The 17,738-nt window shown below is 37.1% G+C and overlaps 1 protein-coding gene and 1 long non-coding RNA gene across 12 annotated transcripts in view; one reads left to right on the top strand and one right to left on the bottom strand.

Moving 5' to 3' along the window:
- The window catches only part of UTRN (utrophin), a 1,623,662-nt gene that overhangs the window by 1,212,346 nt on the left and 393,578 nt on the right, over positions 1 to 17,738 (bottom strand). For all 11 annotated transcript variants that reach the window (XR_007470554.1, XM_049695369.1, XM_049695368.1 and 8 more), the window contains 3 exons: positions 11,741 to 11,887; positions 9,197 to 9,275; positions 5,532 to 5,592 (listed from right to left, as the gene is read on the bottom strand). Coding sequence is in view for 10 of the 11 variants with exons in the window: in XM_049695369.1 (XP_049551326.1) it covers positions 5,532 to 5,592; positions 9,197 to 9,275; positions 11,741 to 11,887 (287 nt within the window). In the remaining variant the exon portion in view is untranslated. The remainder of the gene's footprint in view (positions 1 to 5,531; positions 5,593 to 9,196; positions 9,276 to 11,740; positions 11,888 to 17,738) is intronic.
- LOC125960666 (uncharacterized) overlaps positions 1 to 17,738 on the top strand; it is a 125,211-nt gene that overhangs the window by 101,663 nt on the left and 5,810 nt on the right. The gene's annotated exons all lie outside the window — the stretch shown is intronic.

A 17,738-nucleotide genomic window follows, 5' to 3' on the forward strand; every position in this document is an offset into this window, starting at 1 on the left:
TTGCATGACTGCTATAAAGAACAACTACTTGCTCTCCAAGATTTCATTTGTAACTATAAACTACTTTTTTTTTTCTAGCAACTGATGGATTAGGGCAATAGAGGGTACCCTTGGGAGGCAAGACAGGGGTCTAAAACAGTACTGCAGGATTATCCATAATGAACACAAGGACAGAAAAGGAAATATAAAAGAGATGTAATAAATTGAGGCAAATCTTGATTTAGACCTATTCATAAGGGGGAGTTAGAACAAGGTAGAGACTGCAAGGTAGCGGTATTTGTAGATACAGATTAGTTTATTCTGGTTAATACATTGTAATATTGAGGAATGTCAGTTGTAGAGAATGTGAGAGGTATTATCTGTATAATCAGAGATGATGAGAGTGTTCATGTTAAAGCTGGGTGTGTGTGACTGCATTATAAAGAATTAAGCTTTGTACTTCAGATTCTAGTGGGAAAAACAAAGCTATAGAACTGGTGAGCTGTGAGCGAGACCAGAATCATCATTTGTACCAAGACAAAGTCACGCACTTGGCGTTTAGAGGAGACGCGGTAGAGGGAGAGAGGAAAACCATATTTCCTCATTATCCTTTACTAAATTCTGTGAAGCAGGATGGCTTACTAACAGGCTGAATAAGGTAGAGAGTCACCTATGCTAAAAGCCCCTATAAGGGGACCTATAAGAAAGCTTTGTTGGCCAGGCTCCTCTCAGATGGAAATCTCCCCAGTGCCAGAAAACTCCAGACCTTGTGAATGAGCAAAGGTAGAGGAGGACCAAACAGTTTGCTCTCCCACCCCAGAACGCCTGTCATGATCCCACTGGCAGGACTGTGGAGAATGACATTTGCTATCGATAGAAAAGCACCTTTGTCCATCATCAGACCACACTGTGAAACTTCCTTAATCATATATTTGGCCTACAGGAATTAGCTTATCGTGAATCCTACAGAAAAGGCAGTGTGCAGCGTTGGAGAAAGCATGGTCTTGCTCTTAGACAGCTCTGCACTTAAGTGTTGGCACATAGCAGATGCACAGTAAATGGTAACCAGTCTAGAGTGTGAAAGAAAGGATGTCTGCTCATACTTTCTCCACCTGACTGCACTTCCCTAAATATAATCCTTTACCCCACCCAAATTTTCCATGGGACTAAAAATTTCTGTCCTCTCCCTCCTCTAACACAGAGAACAGGAGGCAGCAGGTGCATAGTGGTCAAGGGCTCAGGCACTGGAGTCGGTCCCTGGGTTTGGATGCCAGCTCTTAGATTTCCTGGCTGTGTAATCTCAAGCAAGCTGTGTGTGTTCTTATTACCTAAGCCTTGCCTATAAATGGGGGTAATGATAGTACCTATACTTCATTGGGCTACTGTGAGAATTAAAAGAGATAACCCCTGCACAGTGGCTGGCAAATGAATATTCAAAACATATAATTTATGACAATGACCATTATTATCACCCACTATGACTATTTATTAGTATTTATTATTATTATTATTTTTGGATCAAAAAGAGAAGCAATGAGTTTTATATGACTAATATGACATGTTAAGAAAATTCAGCCTGACTTCCCTGGTGGCACAGTGGTTAAGAATCCACCTGCCAATGCAGGGGACACGGGTTCAAGCCCTGGTCCGGGAAGATCCCACATGCCGCGGAGCAACTAAGCCTGTGAGCCACAACCACTGAGCCTGCGCTCTAGAGCCCGTGTGCCACAACTACTGCAGCCCACGCGCCGAGAGCCTGTGCTCCGCAACAAGAGAAGCCACCACAATGAGAAACCCACGCACCGCAACAAAGAGTAGCCCCCGCTCGCCGCAACTAGAAAGCCCGCGCGCAGCAATGAAGACCCACACAGCCAAAAAATAAATGAAATTTAAAAAAAAGAAAAGAAAAGAAAAGAAAATTCAACCCAAGGCTTTTATTCATCATACCCTTTACACCTGAAACTCGCTGGATGTTAAGTTTTAGTTGAGGAAACGAACAACCTGTAGAAAGCACAACGCATGACCAAAAATGTACAGAGAAAGAGATCGTGCTTTTACGGTAGATTTTTGTACGTTGTGAGGGCAGCAAGAGCCATTTCAAATTTCCTTAAATTGATGGAACAATGAGCTGTCATTAGACTATATTAGAAAAGAAAAATAATTAGATCAGCTTTGGAAAGCCTACCTTAGACGCAGCAAATGTCATTTAAAGATATGAGTTTCAACTTAAGATATTAACATAGAGGGATTTACACTACATAGACTCTTAACGGTTCAGATCTATATTGTATCATTTTCTAGAAACAAATGAGTCATGGAGCCAAGGCTGTACACCTCAAAATATTAATAATGAATTACCTAGAGAGAAAGAAGTACATTGGGGAGCCATCCAAGTATGTTTTAACTATCCTATAAAATTAAAATACAAAATAAAAATAATTTGTCCTTCCCATTCTCTGCCATCTTTCTTGCTATATTCTGGCACTAGAGTATATAAAACTATATACTTAAATATTGAAAATATCTAATATTTCTACCTGAAGATTATTTTTTTGTCGGCCAAATTAATACATCCTAATATGCTCCAGGAAACTCTAGTTGCATGACAATCATGCGATATGTGTTTCTAACATTTTTCTTCTACTTACTTGTGCAGCCATGCAAAGGGAAGTGTATATTAAAAGCCTTTTCATTCATCATTTACTTGCTTATTATTTGGGAATTAAATTTTGTTTTCATAATGATTTTTCATCTGGAAATACTGGCCTGTATAATCTTGTCTCTAGTGACTGATGTTCCTTCTTTATAAGGAAATAAACTGTTAGGTTACACAACAGAGCAAATAATGAAAGAATCTGGTTAAACAAGTTTTCTAAAAATAAGAGAATTCACTCTATATACACGGGCAGATTTCTAAATATTTGACAATCCTAAGGCACTTAACACTAAAATTTTAGAATATTTAAGAAAATCCAATCTTTCACTAATGATGCTGAAAATATTTCAGGATGCTACAATCCTATAGGTCACATTAAAAATATGGGTCATCAATGTATTATATATATTTTGAAATGCTGATTACAGTGCTCTAGCCAATAAGATGCCCGATAAACCAGCTTTCACTCTACCCGGCTGCCCCATAAGAACCTTGTAGACTGAGCAAGGATACAATTCTGCTAGATACTCTCAAAATTATAAAAACATTGAATTAGTGAAATTAGAACTTAGACAATGTAATTCTCAATCATGTATAACCGACCTGGACATACAGAAATTCCTTTTAATAGTAATGTTGAAATGACAAATGGATTTTTTAAAGTGCCAAATCAAATAGATAACTATTGCATTAACATAAACAAGCAACAGATATAAAATTTGTTTTTCTTTTATTTTGGCCGTACCACACAGCTTGTGGGATTTTAGTTCTCCGACCAGGGATCAAACCCACACCCTCCACAGTGATGGCAAGGAGTCCTAAGCACTGGAACGCCAGGGAATTCCCGAATTTAGTATTTTCTTTACCTAGTAAGGACAAAAATATGCCTCCTGGATCCAATTTACATTTTTTAAAAATCAGATGATACAGAAGTCTAGGTCAATTCAGTAAATTAATTAACTTGATTAATTTGCATGGACTTCTAGATTTTGTATAATACATATATCAGTTTTCTATTGCTGCTGTAACAAATTACCACAAAATAAATGTCTCCCTGAGCTAAAAACAAGGTTTTCAAGGGCTGTGTTTCTTTCTGGAGATTCCAAGAGCACATCCCTTTTCCTTGCTTTCTCCAGCTTCTAGAGGCTGTCTGCATTCCCTGGCTCATATCCCCGCCTACGACTTCATATAACCTAATCTATCCATATCCAAGGGTCAGGATATGGGCATCTTTGTATGGCCAGATTCTGCCTATTGCAGCACATCAGATTTATACTAAAACCTGTAATATTCAAGTCAATATTCACCCAGCAAATTGAAACTCTCTAATACTATAAATATTATTATTATGTAGAATATAAATTAGAATGTTTTAAATTTGGATCAGATGATCGCATCTTTTCTTAATAAAGATGTCAATTTGCTGAGCCTTTGACTTCTTTCCCTTCATGCCTGCATGAATTTGGTACTAATCAACTGCTTTCCTACCTTATACCTAAATTTATCACAACTCAGTACATGGTAGATTATACACTGATAAAAGTATTAAATTCTCTTAAGACAACGTAACATATATTGCTTATTATATTTATTATGTATTATGGAAAAATTATTATTATTTTTTTAATCTGAGGATACATTTCAGACCACAATAAAACCTTCATAGGAAAATACTATTTCTAAACATTTTGATTTCACACACAAAGAGGGATACTAGAAGAGCAGATTATTAGTGTTGGCATGGATTTTGGAGATACCACATGCCATTTTAGGAAGGACATAAAGGAAACTTGGCCCAGAGATCTTCACTTGACTCGTGTGAGGTCACAGGACTAATCTGAAACAGCGCTGACTCCTCATAACAGCGAACATTCTTCTCATAACTAGGCCACCGTTCAACTTATACATAAAATAAATCCAACTACAACTCTTATCACCTTTATCACATTGTAAATCAATAATTTACATCTTGGGCTTCCCTGGTGGCACAGTGGTTGAGAGTCCGCGTGCTGATGCAGGGGACACGGGTTCGTGCCCCGATCCGGGAAGATCCCACATGCCGCAGAGTGGCTGGGCCCGTGAGCCATGGCCGCTGAGCCTGCGCGTCCGGAGCCTGTGCTCCGCAACGGGAGAAGCCACAACAGTGAGAGGCCCGCGTACCGCAAAAAAAATAAATAAATAAATAAAATTTACATCTCAAGGGATTTCACAAGATGAATTTTATCATTCTGCCAGTGACAACACACTGACTAAGCCAAGGATCAAATCCTACGCAGACCTTATGAAAATTATACAAAATTTATAAAATGTTACATAATAAGGAGAAACTTACTATATAAAAAAGGAGAAACTATCAAGTTGACAACAAAAATGCTGGATAATAAACCTAATGTTGCAGGTAATTTCCATAAGTCTAAAAGAAGTTGAAAATATTGAACTTTTTAATGATAAAATACTTTCTTTTTGGTGAAATAAAATGAGAAGAGTCCAAGTACTTTTTAAATGCATTTTCTGGGAGACACAAAAATGGCTTAGAATCAATACAGCTTGATAAACAACATTATGTCAAGAATATTTAGGAATTTTGTCATTTTCCCCAAATATTTTAATACCTGCTTTATAAAAATATCAGCTAAATATACCTATAGCCTCATCTAATGAATTACAAATATCACTCCAAGTTTTAAACTAATTTCTTTCAAATATTAAATATATATTCTCTATATCTTTATAAACATAGATATATAATTTCCTTCATATAATAGGACTGAAATCCATTGTTTAAAGTTACTTCATAACTTTGATACTTAACAACTGTTGATAACTTAAAGCCTCTTAAGTTATCAACATAACTTTATTTTCTTGGTATCGTAAAGGAGAATTAAAATCAACTTACTTTATGTAATAGGGCACTTTATTTTGTGAAATGGATCTTTGCCATGGCAGCTGGACTGAAGCTGAAGAAACAAAGGGAGGTTATTGGAAACACTGCTAACCCAAAAGCCTTATGCCTTAATGCAAAACAACTGAACACTTTTTGCAGCAAATTCAATGAGAACTGCTGGATTCCTATAATTATGAAATCTGCTAGGCCAAACAAAGAGTGGCTTTAAAGATTCATTTGAAGCAAGGAAAGAAACAATACAGTCTCAATTTCTAATGTCAACTCTAATTGAACCTGCTGATACAAATATTTTTAAATATCAAGTTTTATTGTTTACAACAATCAAAAATTAAAATTTAGTGCTATCTGGAAACTGTACTCTGTATATACTTTGATTAAGCTAAAACCAAAATTAATTTTACCTGGTATACCCAGATTGTAAACTAGATTTCTTAAGACTGAATTTTCCAGATCATTAATAGCACTCTTCACTTTGCTTCATAGTCACAGGAATAACTATTTAGGACAAATAGCATTTAAAGAAACTCAATTATATGAATTTTAAAAAGGGAAAATTAAAATAAACATAGCCAAAGCACTGTAAAGAACCAAGGCAATTATCTAGATAGAAGAATTCCAAATACTTATTTTCACCTGAAATGCACAGAAAATATAGTTCCCTACTTTTACACTAGACATCACTATGATTGAGATTTTATGTTTTGTTTTATTGAGGTACTAACTTTCTACAAATCCATTTACTCCTTTTTTATAAAAATATTCTTTTCCTACATTAAACCAATTATTTTAAGACTTATTAAGAAGAATTGTACATATGTATCTAGAACTATTAAGGAATTTTGGTAAATGAAATAATAAACAAGCAAATTCAAATAAAACTTTGCAAATATCACTAGATTCCCATGTAACCAGTTGTCACCAATTTTTCTTTTCTGAATATGGTATCATTATACTATCTTACTAATGTGTAGCATTCTAAGCTTTGCAAAGCATCTTCAAATACATCTATTGATAAGGAAGTCAACTATGAGGAACTAAATATTAGAGGTGAAATTACTTGCCCAATAAATGAATGGCTGAGCCAAGACATGATTTCAGGATTTCTGAGCACTAGTTCAGCAATATTTCTATTCAACAATTCTTCCTCTCTTTATAAAGTATGAGCATTCCCTTCTCCAACTATGTCCATGAAAGTATAAAAGACGGATGAAAATGGGGAACTAGGTATATTAAATTTCTCATTAGAGCCAACCTCGTTTCAGCACTGGCACCAGGCTAATAGGTCAGTTTTTATTTTGTGCCTAACTAAACAGCCTCCTTTTATAACCATGGCTAAAATCCAAGAAATATAATAAAGCCAAAGATTCTGAGCAGCAATGGATAACAATTATTAAATTTATTAATTGGGATTTTGTTTACACTTCTCCATTCATTTTAATAATTGTTTTGATTTGAATAACTTTGACCTCCTTGGACTGCCAGTGCTAGGCAATGAAAGGCAATGTGCTTGAGTTTCACAATTTTTACAACTTTCATTTCCTAATGAACAAGAGTTTGATTTTTATTATGAAAGAATGGTTGTTAGGTGAAAGTGTTCAGTTTCATCAATACTAACAAATACATATGCCTCAGAACTATAGAATCTCAATTATTTGTTAAATTTCTCTTTAATTTGGTCTTAGCATATAGCTTTACATTCTATAAAATTAAGTGTAAGCAATCTGGAGTTAATTCATACCTAATGAGTATTCTGCAAGCCCATTTATTTCATCAACATTGATAGTATCCAAATGGAAATGCATCCTGGCACCCAGGTATACAGTACATTCCAGGAAGGACTAAACATCACTCAAAGATAGGCTACCTAAGAGCTCAGGGCTGTGAAACAGGTGTGTGTGTGTGTGTGTGTGTGTGTTTGTGAGCAGGACGGGGTGGGGGGGGCGCAGGTGGGGTGGCAGGTGGAGTAAGGGAGGGTGGAGGGGAGAGAGAGACAGAGAGACAGAGAGAGAGAGAAACACTAACGGGAGCTAGTTTGAGCACTAGAGAGGCATAGGACAGAAAAGTCAGGAAATGACTGATTAGGCTTCTTGAAATTGTGAGAGTAAGAAAAGCCTGACCTTGAATTGAGGGAAAGCAGATTACCAACCATGACAAAGGTTAAGAGAAAATATAAATGTAAGCAATTTAGTTAGAAGACACGATATTATTACTTCAGTTTTCTCTATGGCTATAGATACAAAGGTACCTAATTGGAAAAATAAGCTTTGCATTAAATTTCAACCTTCACTTAAATTGAATTAAACAAAGTGCTTGCTTACGTATGTTTGCCAGAGAAAAGGAAAGGAAAGGAATTAACATTTAGTGAAAGCATTTCTGCGAAGAACTGTGTTAGGTGCTTTGTGTAACTTGATCTGTTTTCTTATTTAAACCTCAAGGCAATCAGAGAAAATTATTATTATAGTAATTTTAAGATAAATTAACTTTCAGGGATTCACAGGCCTGGTAAAAGGCAGAATTAATATTTTAATCTTGGGCTTTCCTGGTGGCACAGTGGTTGAGAGTCCGCCTGCCGATGCAGGGGACACGGGTTCGTGCCCCGGTCCAGGAAGATCCCACATGCCGCGGAGAGGCTGGGCCCGTGAGCCATGGCCACTGAGCCTGTGCATCCGGAGCCTGTGCTCCGCAACGGGAGAGGCCACAGCAGTAAGAGGCCCGCGTACCGCCAAAAAAAAAAAAAAAAAAAAATCAGCAATATTTTAATCTCAATCTGGGTGACTCTGAATTTTACATTCTTTAGTTTCCTTAGCAGTGAGTGATAAACAAAGTAGGAGCTCAAATTACTTATTTAAGATCTCATGAACAGTCCATAAAATGAAACATTTCAGTTGGAGACTACTGCCTAAAGCTCTACATATGTGGGTTTGGCTAAATCTGCAATACCTAGCCAGAAGAAAGGCCAAGTATGATTGCAGTCAGCCTAATAAACCAAAATCTTCTCAAAGATTTGTGGGAAGTAAGTTTTTTTTTTTTTTTTTTTTACTTTTTAAAGCTCCAGGTGCATTTTAAACAAATATGCACTTTTTAAGGAGGAAAATTAATTTTAAAATATAAAAATGATTTCTTTACTGTGAAAAAGTTCATAATCTTTGCATATGGCATAGCAATGATATGATACTATATTAGTTATTATAACAGATGGTCCAGTGAAAAACCCTAGCTAAGATGAGTTAATTTTTTTTTTTTTTTCTTGCGGTACGCGGGCCTCTCACTGCTGTGGCCTCTCCCGTTGCGGAGCACAGGCTCCGGACGCGCAGGCTCAGTGGCCATGGCTCACGGGCCCAGCCACTCCGCGGCATGTGGGATCCTCCCGGACTGGGGCACGAACCCGCCTCCCTTGCATTGGCAGGCGGACTCCCAACCACTGTGCCACTAGGGAAGCCCAGATGAGTTAATTTTTGCTTCACTTCAAAGACTTACCACGACCAGATTATAGAAACAATAACCAATAAGCAATCTTGTCATTGATGTTGGTATCTTCTTTTATATACTCATCTGATAAATATATTTATAGCAAAGAATATAGCTTCTTGAGTGAGAGTGAAATAATATGCTGATTCATTCAATTAATGAGATCAGTCAAATTTATTGGTACTTACTAGAGAGAAAATGCTGGGAGGATGGTCCAAAATCCCTATGGGCTTCCTGAAGCTGTTTAAGGCGATCGTCCACAGAAACCTGCACAAACACACACAAGGAATAATTTGATTTCAAAACAATAACCTTAATAGTATCACTGATTTAAGTATTATAATAAATGATGCTACTACCCAAGATATGATTGCTGGTACAGACTCCTTTGTATCTGGAATCAAAATATTGTATGAAAATAGACTCCTTCTGACATCAAGTAACAGTAAATAGTGCCAGGTACTCTTCCAAGTAGTTTAAATGAATTAATTCTTTTAACCCTCACAAAAATCATATTGGTATTACTCATTATTATCATTGTTTTATAGATGAAGATATTGAGATAGAAAGAGGTGTCCAAGGACATAAAGTTAGTATGTAGCAATGCTAGTATTCATACCCAGCCCATCTGATGCCAGAATCTATGCCTTAGTCAAGGCATAGACTGTTATTAGTCAAGGCAAGTTAAGTTATTCTACACTTAACTCAAAAGCAGTAACATTCTAAAGTATCTAAAGTCAGGATGTGGTCATGGGGTCAGTGGCTACTCACCTCTCTTTTGTAAGGAAGGTGGTAAAAAAGGGTTATGGGGAGCAAATGAAAAAGAAGTCTAAAATATTCCAAGGGAGAAAACAGACAGATGAATAGATAGATGATGATGATGATGATGATGATGAAGATAGACAGACAGATAGATAGATAGATAGATAAATAGAGATGGAAAGTGAAAGGACATATGAATATGGAATGTCTTATTTTCCTCCAAATTCATGTCCATTATCTTGATTTGGAAGTATTCAAGGAGATACCAGCTGAATGATATACTCTATATATTTTTTAACCACATTCTTAGCTCTCTATATTTTGAAAATGGAGAGTTGGTACCCTGAGAAACTAATTGCAAATCAATAACAATTGCACACAGCCTTACTGACATTTCCGTTTCCTTTTCCTGGTCTCTGTCTAGTAATGCTAGTCAGGTGTTTCACTTAGATTGTCAATCTTATTTTCAGCTGCCTTTAAATGGAACGTGTGTCTCTGGCTCACTGGGCACCTCTAGTTTCTCCTGGTTAGCTATTTAAATTACATTAGCAGGTAGTTTGTTTGTTATGGCCAAAAAGCATTCAAACACCACACTTTTACATTCCAGAGGAGAACACAAGATGCTGCTCTTGAAATTTAACACTGCTGTCTGCCAGCATAAATTGTGCTCCTCTTGTTTAATCAGCAGCTAACATCTGAGCTCCAGTGGTTACCAGGCTCAGAGATCAGGATGAAAGAATACACATCCTTTTTCACGCATAACGTATTCCCTGACTTCCAATCTTTGCAGATAGTTGTAACAGAAGCAGAGTGGGAAGGGAATCAAGATGGACCACAGGAATACGTACATGAAGATAATGAATTAGAGAAAGGGAGCAGAAGAAATAAGGAGTACAAATCAAATGCTTTTGTGTTCTACTCACTAGAAAAGCATGTATGAGTTTAACAGGTCCTGCTTTACTAATCCCAGATTATTAATATTCTTTTCAAAGACAGAAAAGACTGTCTAATACCATACACTCATTTATTACCTCTTCAATTTCATGAAGAAAATATATAAACCATTGGGTGGTTCAACATTTGAATTAATTCAGGACCTATCAGGCTATAAAATATTATACCTTTAAAATAAAGTGATTTTATGTGCTACCTCAAAATTACATATTTATCTTGTTATATATCACATCATTTTAGGTACAAAATATAGAGAAAGATTAGTAAGAATTATTTTTTCAATCTTCCACTTAAACTATCCCACTACTTTTCAGGGGGAAAAAATTATTATTATGACTCCTAGAAACTGGCCACTAAATGTGACAAAGCTCCACAAAGACTGAGCCAAAAACTACTGACTGGCACATGTGGTGACTTGCAAATGCTGATACTTAGTAACACTCAGGAGGACTCTTCTTGGTTTGGCTTTTTTAAAATCTGAGATGCACAAGTCAGGCCTAGTCATCAGAACAACTGCATTAGAGCAACTAAGATCTAAGGGCTAAAGGAAAATACCCCTACAGTAAAGTATGCTAGCTGGAAAAAATGAGCAAGATACCTAAACAGCAGGCAGAGGAAGAAGGAGGATGGGGACTTCCTTAACTTTTCAAAAGAAAAAAAAAAAAAAAATACATGATTAAAGTAAGAAAAATGACTCCTTTATGAGCCATTATGGAAAAAATATTTCTGTGACCTACTATAGGTTTCAATTACTGTGATTTATTTGACCTTTTGCTATTTTCTAAAAATATCATATGAAGAGAACATCATAAAATTACATTAAAGTCTATATTCATAAAGAAATGAGGCCTTTGGGTTCAAGATACTGAAAGACAACTGATGTCATCACAGGCTAGAAATCCATTATCAAATACAACCCATAAAGAAAGAGAAAAGGATCACAGGTGGGAGAACAGAGAGGTAGGGCTTAAAGACCAAAGTGTAAGCCTGCATTATGAAGAGGAATCAGCTGACACCTGCAAAAGTTTCCATCTCATATTAAGGTCATCCAACTGGCGAGACATCTTTAGAGATGGGTGCAGGTCAAGTGGAGACAACTGACTGGATAAATCATTCACTGTTTTAACTTTTAAGTTGATTGGTGCAATTTCTTCTCTAAATGCCTGGAAGAAAAGGACAAGAATAATGTCATCAGAAAAGAATATAACAAAAGCTAGTATTCCATATTTCCTTAAAAAAAAAACCAAAAAACACCAAGACCAGCTAAGAGGCCATCAACTATAGCTGCCCACTCAATAACAGCTGACTCAACTCAGGTCTTGAGCAACCAGGACCACCAGCCAAAGAATCACCCTTTATAAGCTAGAGAATCTAAATAGATGCACGAAGAGAAAAATTACAATGCCAACTCATTTAAATGATTATGTATTTCCTTCAAATTTTTCATGATATGCAATTTAATCTGGAAAATGGATGCCACTTTTATCCATTTTACTAATTTCTAGTCTTGATTTTATCTTTAATTTTCTATTTTCCTTTTTTAATATGGATACCTTAATATTTTTTCACCTGATGCAACAACTTGATTTGAACTCTTTCCATTTAAAATTAAGTTAGAAAGTGGCCAGTAAAACAAACCTTTCCTAACCACAAAATCTATGCACATTATATACTCATAGATTTATATATTTATATATCTCTTTCAAAGTCATTTATGACCTCTCTTTGCAGTTAAAGGTAGGCCAGGAAGAGCAGGGTCTATCAGAAAAGAGGTAAAGGAAGCTTAGAACTGACAAATTACGGTTCTGAGCACAGTAAGAGAGCTGTTGTAAGTGGGGATTGAAGGGGTATGAGTGAAGAGGGGGAAAAAAAAACAAAAAATATTTCAGGTCAATGACAGTGATATGACCTATGAGAATGAACAACAAAATAATGAAAACACTAAGTTTTCTCCTTTCTCCACATAATTCCAACCCCCTCTATTTTCATGTATCCTTTTCCCCACAAAGTCTTTGCTTAGATCCGACCCATCCCTTAAAAAACTGACTGGAGTGCCCGACCCATTGGGAAGATTTCCCAGAGGTCTTTCCCTCCCCAGCCCTAGCTGCAGGCCCCGCCCATGTGCTCCCCAGCATTCTATCTGCCATCTCCAACCTAGCCAGGATTTCCAGGCTGCACATCTCTGGACACACAAGTGCCATATGAACCACTTGTTATAGATTTTAAACATCACTTCTTATCAGAGCTCTTAGTTCTTGGTATTGTAAGCATTCATATTTTAATGCCCCCCACCCCCCATAGAATGGAAGCTTCTTGAGAATGGACAGTCTCCAGTACTAAGCACAAAGTTTGCAATACAAGAGGGGCAGAGTTCATTTCTAATGATGAAGGCTCAAAAAATGGTACTTGAGGCAAGATTAAGCCAATATGGAATTGGGAATAGAACTGGGATATTAAAAGAGAACAGCATAGTTTTAACTCTTTGGTGTGTCAAAAATTAATCATGTACCATACTTATAGGTATTAGGTGTTATCAACATACTATTAGCATCAGCTCTCAAATTTCATCATTTCTATAATCTCCACCCCTTAAGAGACTAGGCCTATGTCTATGAGCTCCCTTTCTTCTCCTCTTTCATCACTCCAAGTTTAGCTAATGAATAATAGGTATCAAAGTGCTTTGAAGGCTATAAAGTTTTATTAAAACACTACAGTATTAATTTGACTTCCTCCTTATGCTTATAAAAAGAAAACCTCTCTAACCACTTCCCAGTTCCCCCTTTTATAACATGTAAAGGCTAGAAATAATCATTATGGTTGGTAAACATCAAAATAATATTAAGAATATGACCTTATTTTTAAAAAGAAAATTAATTTTAGGTAAATCTGAGAATACGTTTCAGCATTTCAAAATTCTTGAATATGTCCAAAAACCACGAGGAAGGTCAAGCTGGAGAGTCAGAAGAACAGATCTGGAGCCCAGGGACAGAGTGAAAGATACGGACTTTGAGGGTAACTGTGTAAATGACACCCAAAACAGTGAGCATGGAAGTCAATGTACAGAAAGAAATATCACTAGAACCCTGAAGACAGCAGCATTTCAAAGTCAGGCCTGGAGATGGACATTTGGGATTCAGCTGTAAATAAATGATGCCTGAGGTTGCGGGGTTAGGTAAATGACTCTGTAATATAGCATAAAGAAAAAATAAATTAAGAATCAGGTAGAAGAAGGGAAGCCCATGAAGACGTGAAAATTGCTGCAGCATGGAAGGAATTCAGAGCTGTGATAGTTTTTCTCCATGACTGCAGATGCTGGTCTTTCATGGATGACAGAATGTGTACAATTAAATGGATTCACAAATACAGTTCAATGAGAAAAGCAGATATATGATAACAGAGGCATTATAGGTCTAAAGAATTCATAATTAATATAGAAGCATGGGACAGAGAGAGGGGTGGGAAAAGAGAATTTTTCAGTCTGGACTTTGAAAAGACCTGAATGCCCTCAGATTCAGTTTGAGAACAATTACAGAACTCAAATCTTTCAAGGTTTCTTCAGTTATGACTTTACATCATACACTAATAATCAGCTTTTAAAATCAATATCTTTGTATTTTGAAGGTATTAACGATTAAAAATGAAATGCTAGGGGCTTCCCTGGTGGCGCAGTGGTTGAGAGTCCACCTGCTGATTCAGGGGACACGGGTTCGTGCCCTGGTCTGGGAGGATCCCACATGCCGCGGAGCGGCTGGGCCCATGAGCCATGGCTGCTGAGCCTGCGCGTCCGGAGCCTATGCTCCGCAACGGGAGACGCCACAACAGTGAGAGGCCCGTGTACCGCAAAAATAAATAAATTTTAAAAAATGAAATGCTAGAAAATATTCTCAGATTTATATAATTTTAAATAATAACCAGTTTTATTTCAAAATATGGTGACAGTTTTTTAAAAATTATAACTTCAAGACAGATTTGTTTTTAATCTTATAGAAGAAACTTTTTTTCCCTCTATAAAAATAATACTTTTTCTCTTACAAGCCACAGGTAAAACCATTAAACGTCCTTAGACAGGGCTTCCCTGGTGGTTCAGTGGTTAAGAATCTGCCTGCCAATGCAGGGGACACGGGATAGAGCCCTGGTCCGGGAAGATCCCACATGCCGCGGAGCAACTAAGCCCGTGCGCCACAACTACTGAGCCTGTGCTCTAGAGCCCAAGAGCCACAACTACTGAAGCCCGCACGCCCAGAGCCCGTGCTCCGCAACAAGAGAAGCCACCACCATGAGAAGCCCACGCACGGCAACGAAGAGCAGCCCTCGCTCATTGCAACCAGAGAAAAGCCTGTGCGCAGCAACGAAGACCTAACACAGGCAAAAATAAAATAAATAATAAAATAAAAGTCCTCAGACAAACAATGCATTTTAGGTTTAATTTTGTTTTTGTGGTCCAATGTTTTATGGTAACAAGGAATCTTTCTATTAAGAAACTTTATCTTTTGGTTTTTAAGAGCTCCAAATTAAGGGGCTTTCTAAAATAAAGCAAATTTTTAAATGGTTTCAGATCTGCTGTATGTTCTTCTATAAAGAACCAATTTATCATGTTTTGGCTGTACTTTCCTATAAGAGAATAAAAATATATGTGGTTTTCTTTGCTATAGAAACAGAAGCATCTGTTAGTGTTAAAGGTGCTGACTGGCAGCCCGTTGGCAGATGTGAATCCCAGCCCTTCTCCTGTCAGAGGTGTGTATTCTGCAAATAAGAATGATTAAGGATAATTTTAGGAAGTTAAAATTATTCGATTACCCTAAAAGATTTTGTTTTCCAGTTGCTTTGGCATATTTAATAATATTTGGCAATAATCAGAACTTATTTTTACCTGCCTATAGCTTCACTGGGATTGGGGTATACTTTAGAGCACATGCAAAACACCCCGGAGTTTGCATCAATTTTACTTGGTTTAAAGAGACTTGGGTTTTATTTTCTTTTTTCCTAATAAGATGTTAAAATATCTTAAGCCACAGTTTATCACTTTGTCTTAAATATTGGCTGTGTTTTTCCTAGCTTTCCCACATAACCAGAAATTTAAACAGAAGGATTTGAATGCAGAGAGGGGTAATTTCTTCAATCAAATGGGATTAACAACTCTCAAAGTTTTAGTCCAGATATAACTTCATTTTTCCCTCAACACTAGTCATCCTGTATTAAAAACTGATGCTTTCAAATTGAAATGGGTAAATTCTTGCTCCAACCAAGAGGTTTTGCAAACCAATAGAACATACTTTTTGTAAACCATTGGCTTAAAGATTTTCAGTGTTTAAAAATCATCTTTTAAAATACAAGAAGTGTGCAACTTCCAAAGAACCTATCCTAAAAGGTTTTATTTTTAGTTTGTTATTTTAACTCAGATTCAATTATGGAAAAGTGTTTTGGATACTACAGTCAAGGAGGAAGCCTACTTCATTCACAGGGTCATTGGAAACATGTATATTTGCAGTGAAAGATGGCACCCCAATACTCTTTCAGTAATAAAAATTTTGGGTTGAAAATTTAATACGTAGTTTTTAAAGATTCAACTTCAAGTAGTTGATCAAAGTTAAGCTTAATTGCATTATTATGAATGAGGTCTCTACAATGAAAGAGAAGAGCAAGAAAGAAATCAAGAAAACACCACCACTTCCTAGCTGTGTGGGCTTGAGCAATATCTGCAATGTCATCATTTGTAAAATGGACATAATAATAATACTTATCTTGTTCTCGGCACATAGTAAGCATCAGTAAATGCTACCTATTATTACTATTCCTATGTCTACACATATATTTACTCATGTAATTTGCCTGAGTAGGATTCAGTTAATTTCCTAGACCTTGCTTCTCTTTCCTATTCAGCCACATGCGAAACAAAGGGATAGTATTATCCAATATATGTGCACAAAAGATGTATATCTTTTGCAATAAAAATTCCATTCATGATATTGTCAGTCTGATTTTTCATCCGTTTATCCTTTGATTTGATTGATGACTACCTAGTACATAGTTTACTATGCTACTAAAAACCTAATACACTCTAAATCTGTTATTCGTGTCTTTTATTGCCTAAATTCCATTAACTGCTTTTCTGGATATGTTCTACAATACGGGAGCCAAAGGGAATCTAGACCAGAGGTCTAACATCCTTAACTTTGGGCAGTACCTGATTACAAACAGAATTTAGACCTAAACGAATTTTTCATTACATACTCAGACAATAAGATATAATTAGTAGATAAGAACTCCCAGGAAAACAGTATACTTTTGATTAAACTTCTAAATCCAACCACCGATTTAAAAAGGAGCCTGCTAGACTACACCATGTGGATGCCATTCTGTAAGATCCAGACTGTGAGAAACACTGTCAAAGAAACAATTCAGTTTCTTCAACAAATACATTGCAAAGAAAACAAACAAAAGATAAATGGGAAATCTGGAGATTAAAAGGGACTTTAAAATATTCTTACAGGGACTTCCCTGGCGGCGCAGTGATTAAGAATCTGCCTGCCAGGGCTTCCCTGGTGGCGCAGTGGCTGAGAGTCCGCCTGCCGATGCAGGGGACACAGGTTCATGACCCGGTCTGGGAAGATCCCACATGCCGCGCAGCGGCTGGGCCCGTGAGCCATGGCCGCTGAGCCTGCACGTCCGGAGCCTGTGCTCCGCAACGGGAGAGGCCACAACAGTGAGAGGCCCGCGTACCGCAAAAAAAAAAAAAAAAAAAAAAAAAGAAAAGTGAAGAATCTGCCTGCCAATGCAGGGGACACGGGTTCAAGCCCTGGTCCAGAAGATCCCACATGCCGCGGAGCAACTAAGTCCCTGTGCAACAACTACTGGGCCTGCGTTCTAGAGCCCACGAGCCACAACTACTGAGCCCATGCGCCCCACCTACTGAAGCCCACGCTCCCAGAGCCCGTGCTCCGCAGCAAGAGAATCCATTGCAATGAGAAGTATGCGCACCCCAAGGAAGAGTAGACCCCCTTGCCACAACTAGAG

The sequence above is a fragment of the Orcinus orca genome, chromosome 12 (genome assembly GCF_937001465.1).
Source record: "Orcinus orca chromosome 12, mOrcOrc1.1, whole genome shotgun sequence".
Lineage (NCBI taxonomy): Eukaryota > Metazoa > Chordata > Mammalia > Artiodactyla > Delphinidae > Orcinus > Orcinus orca.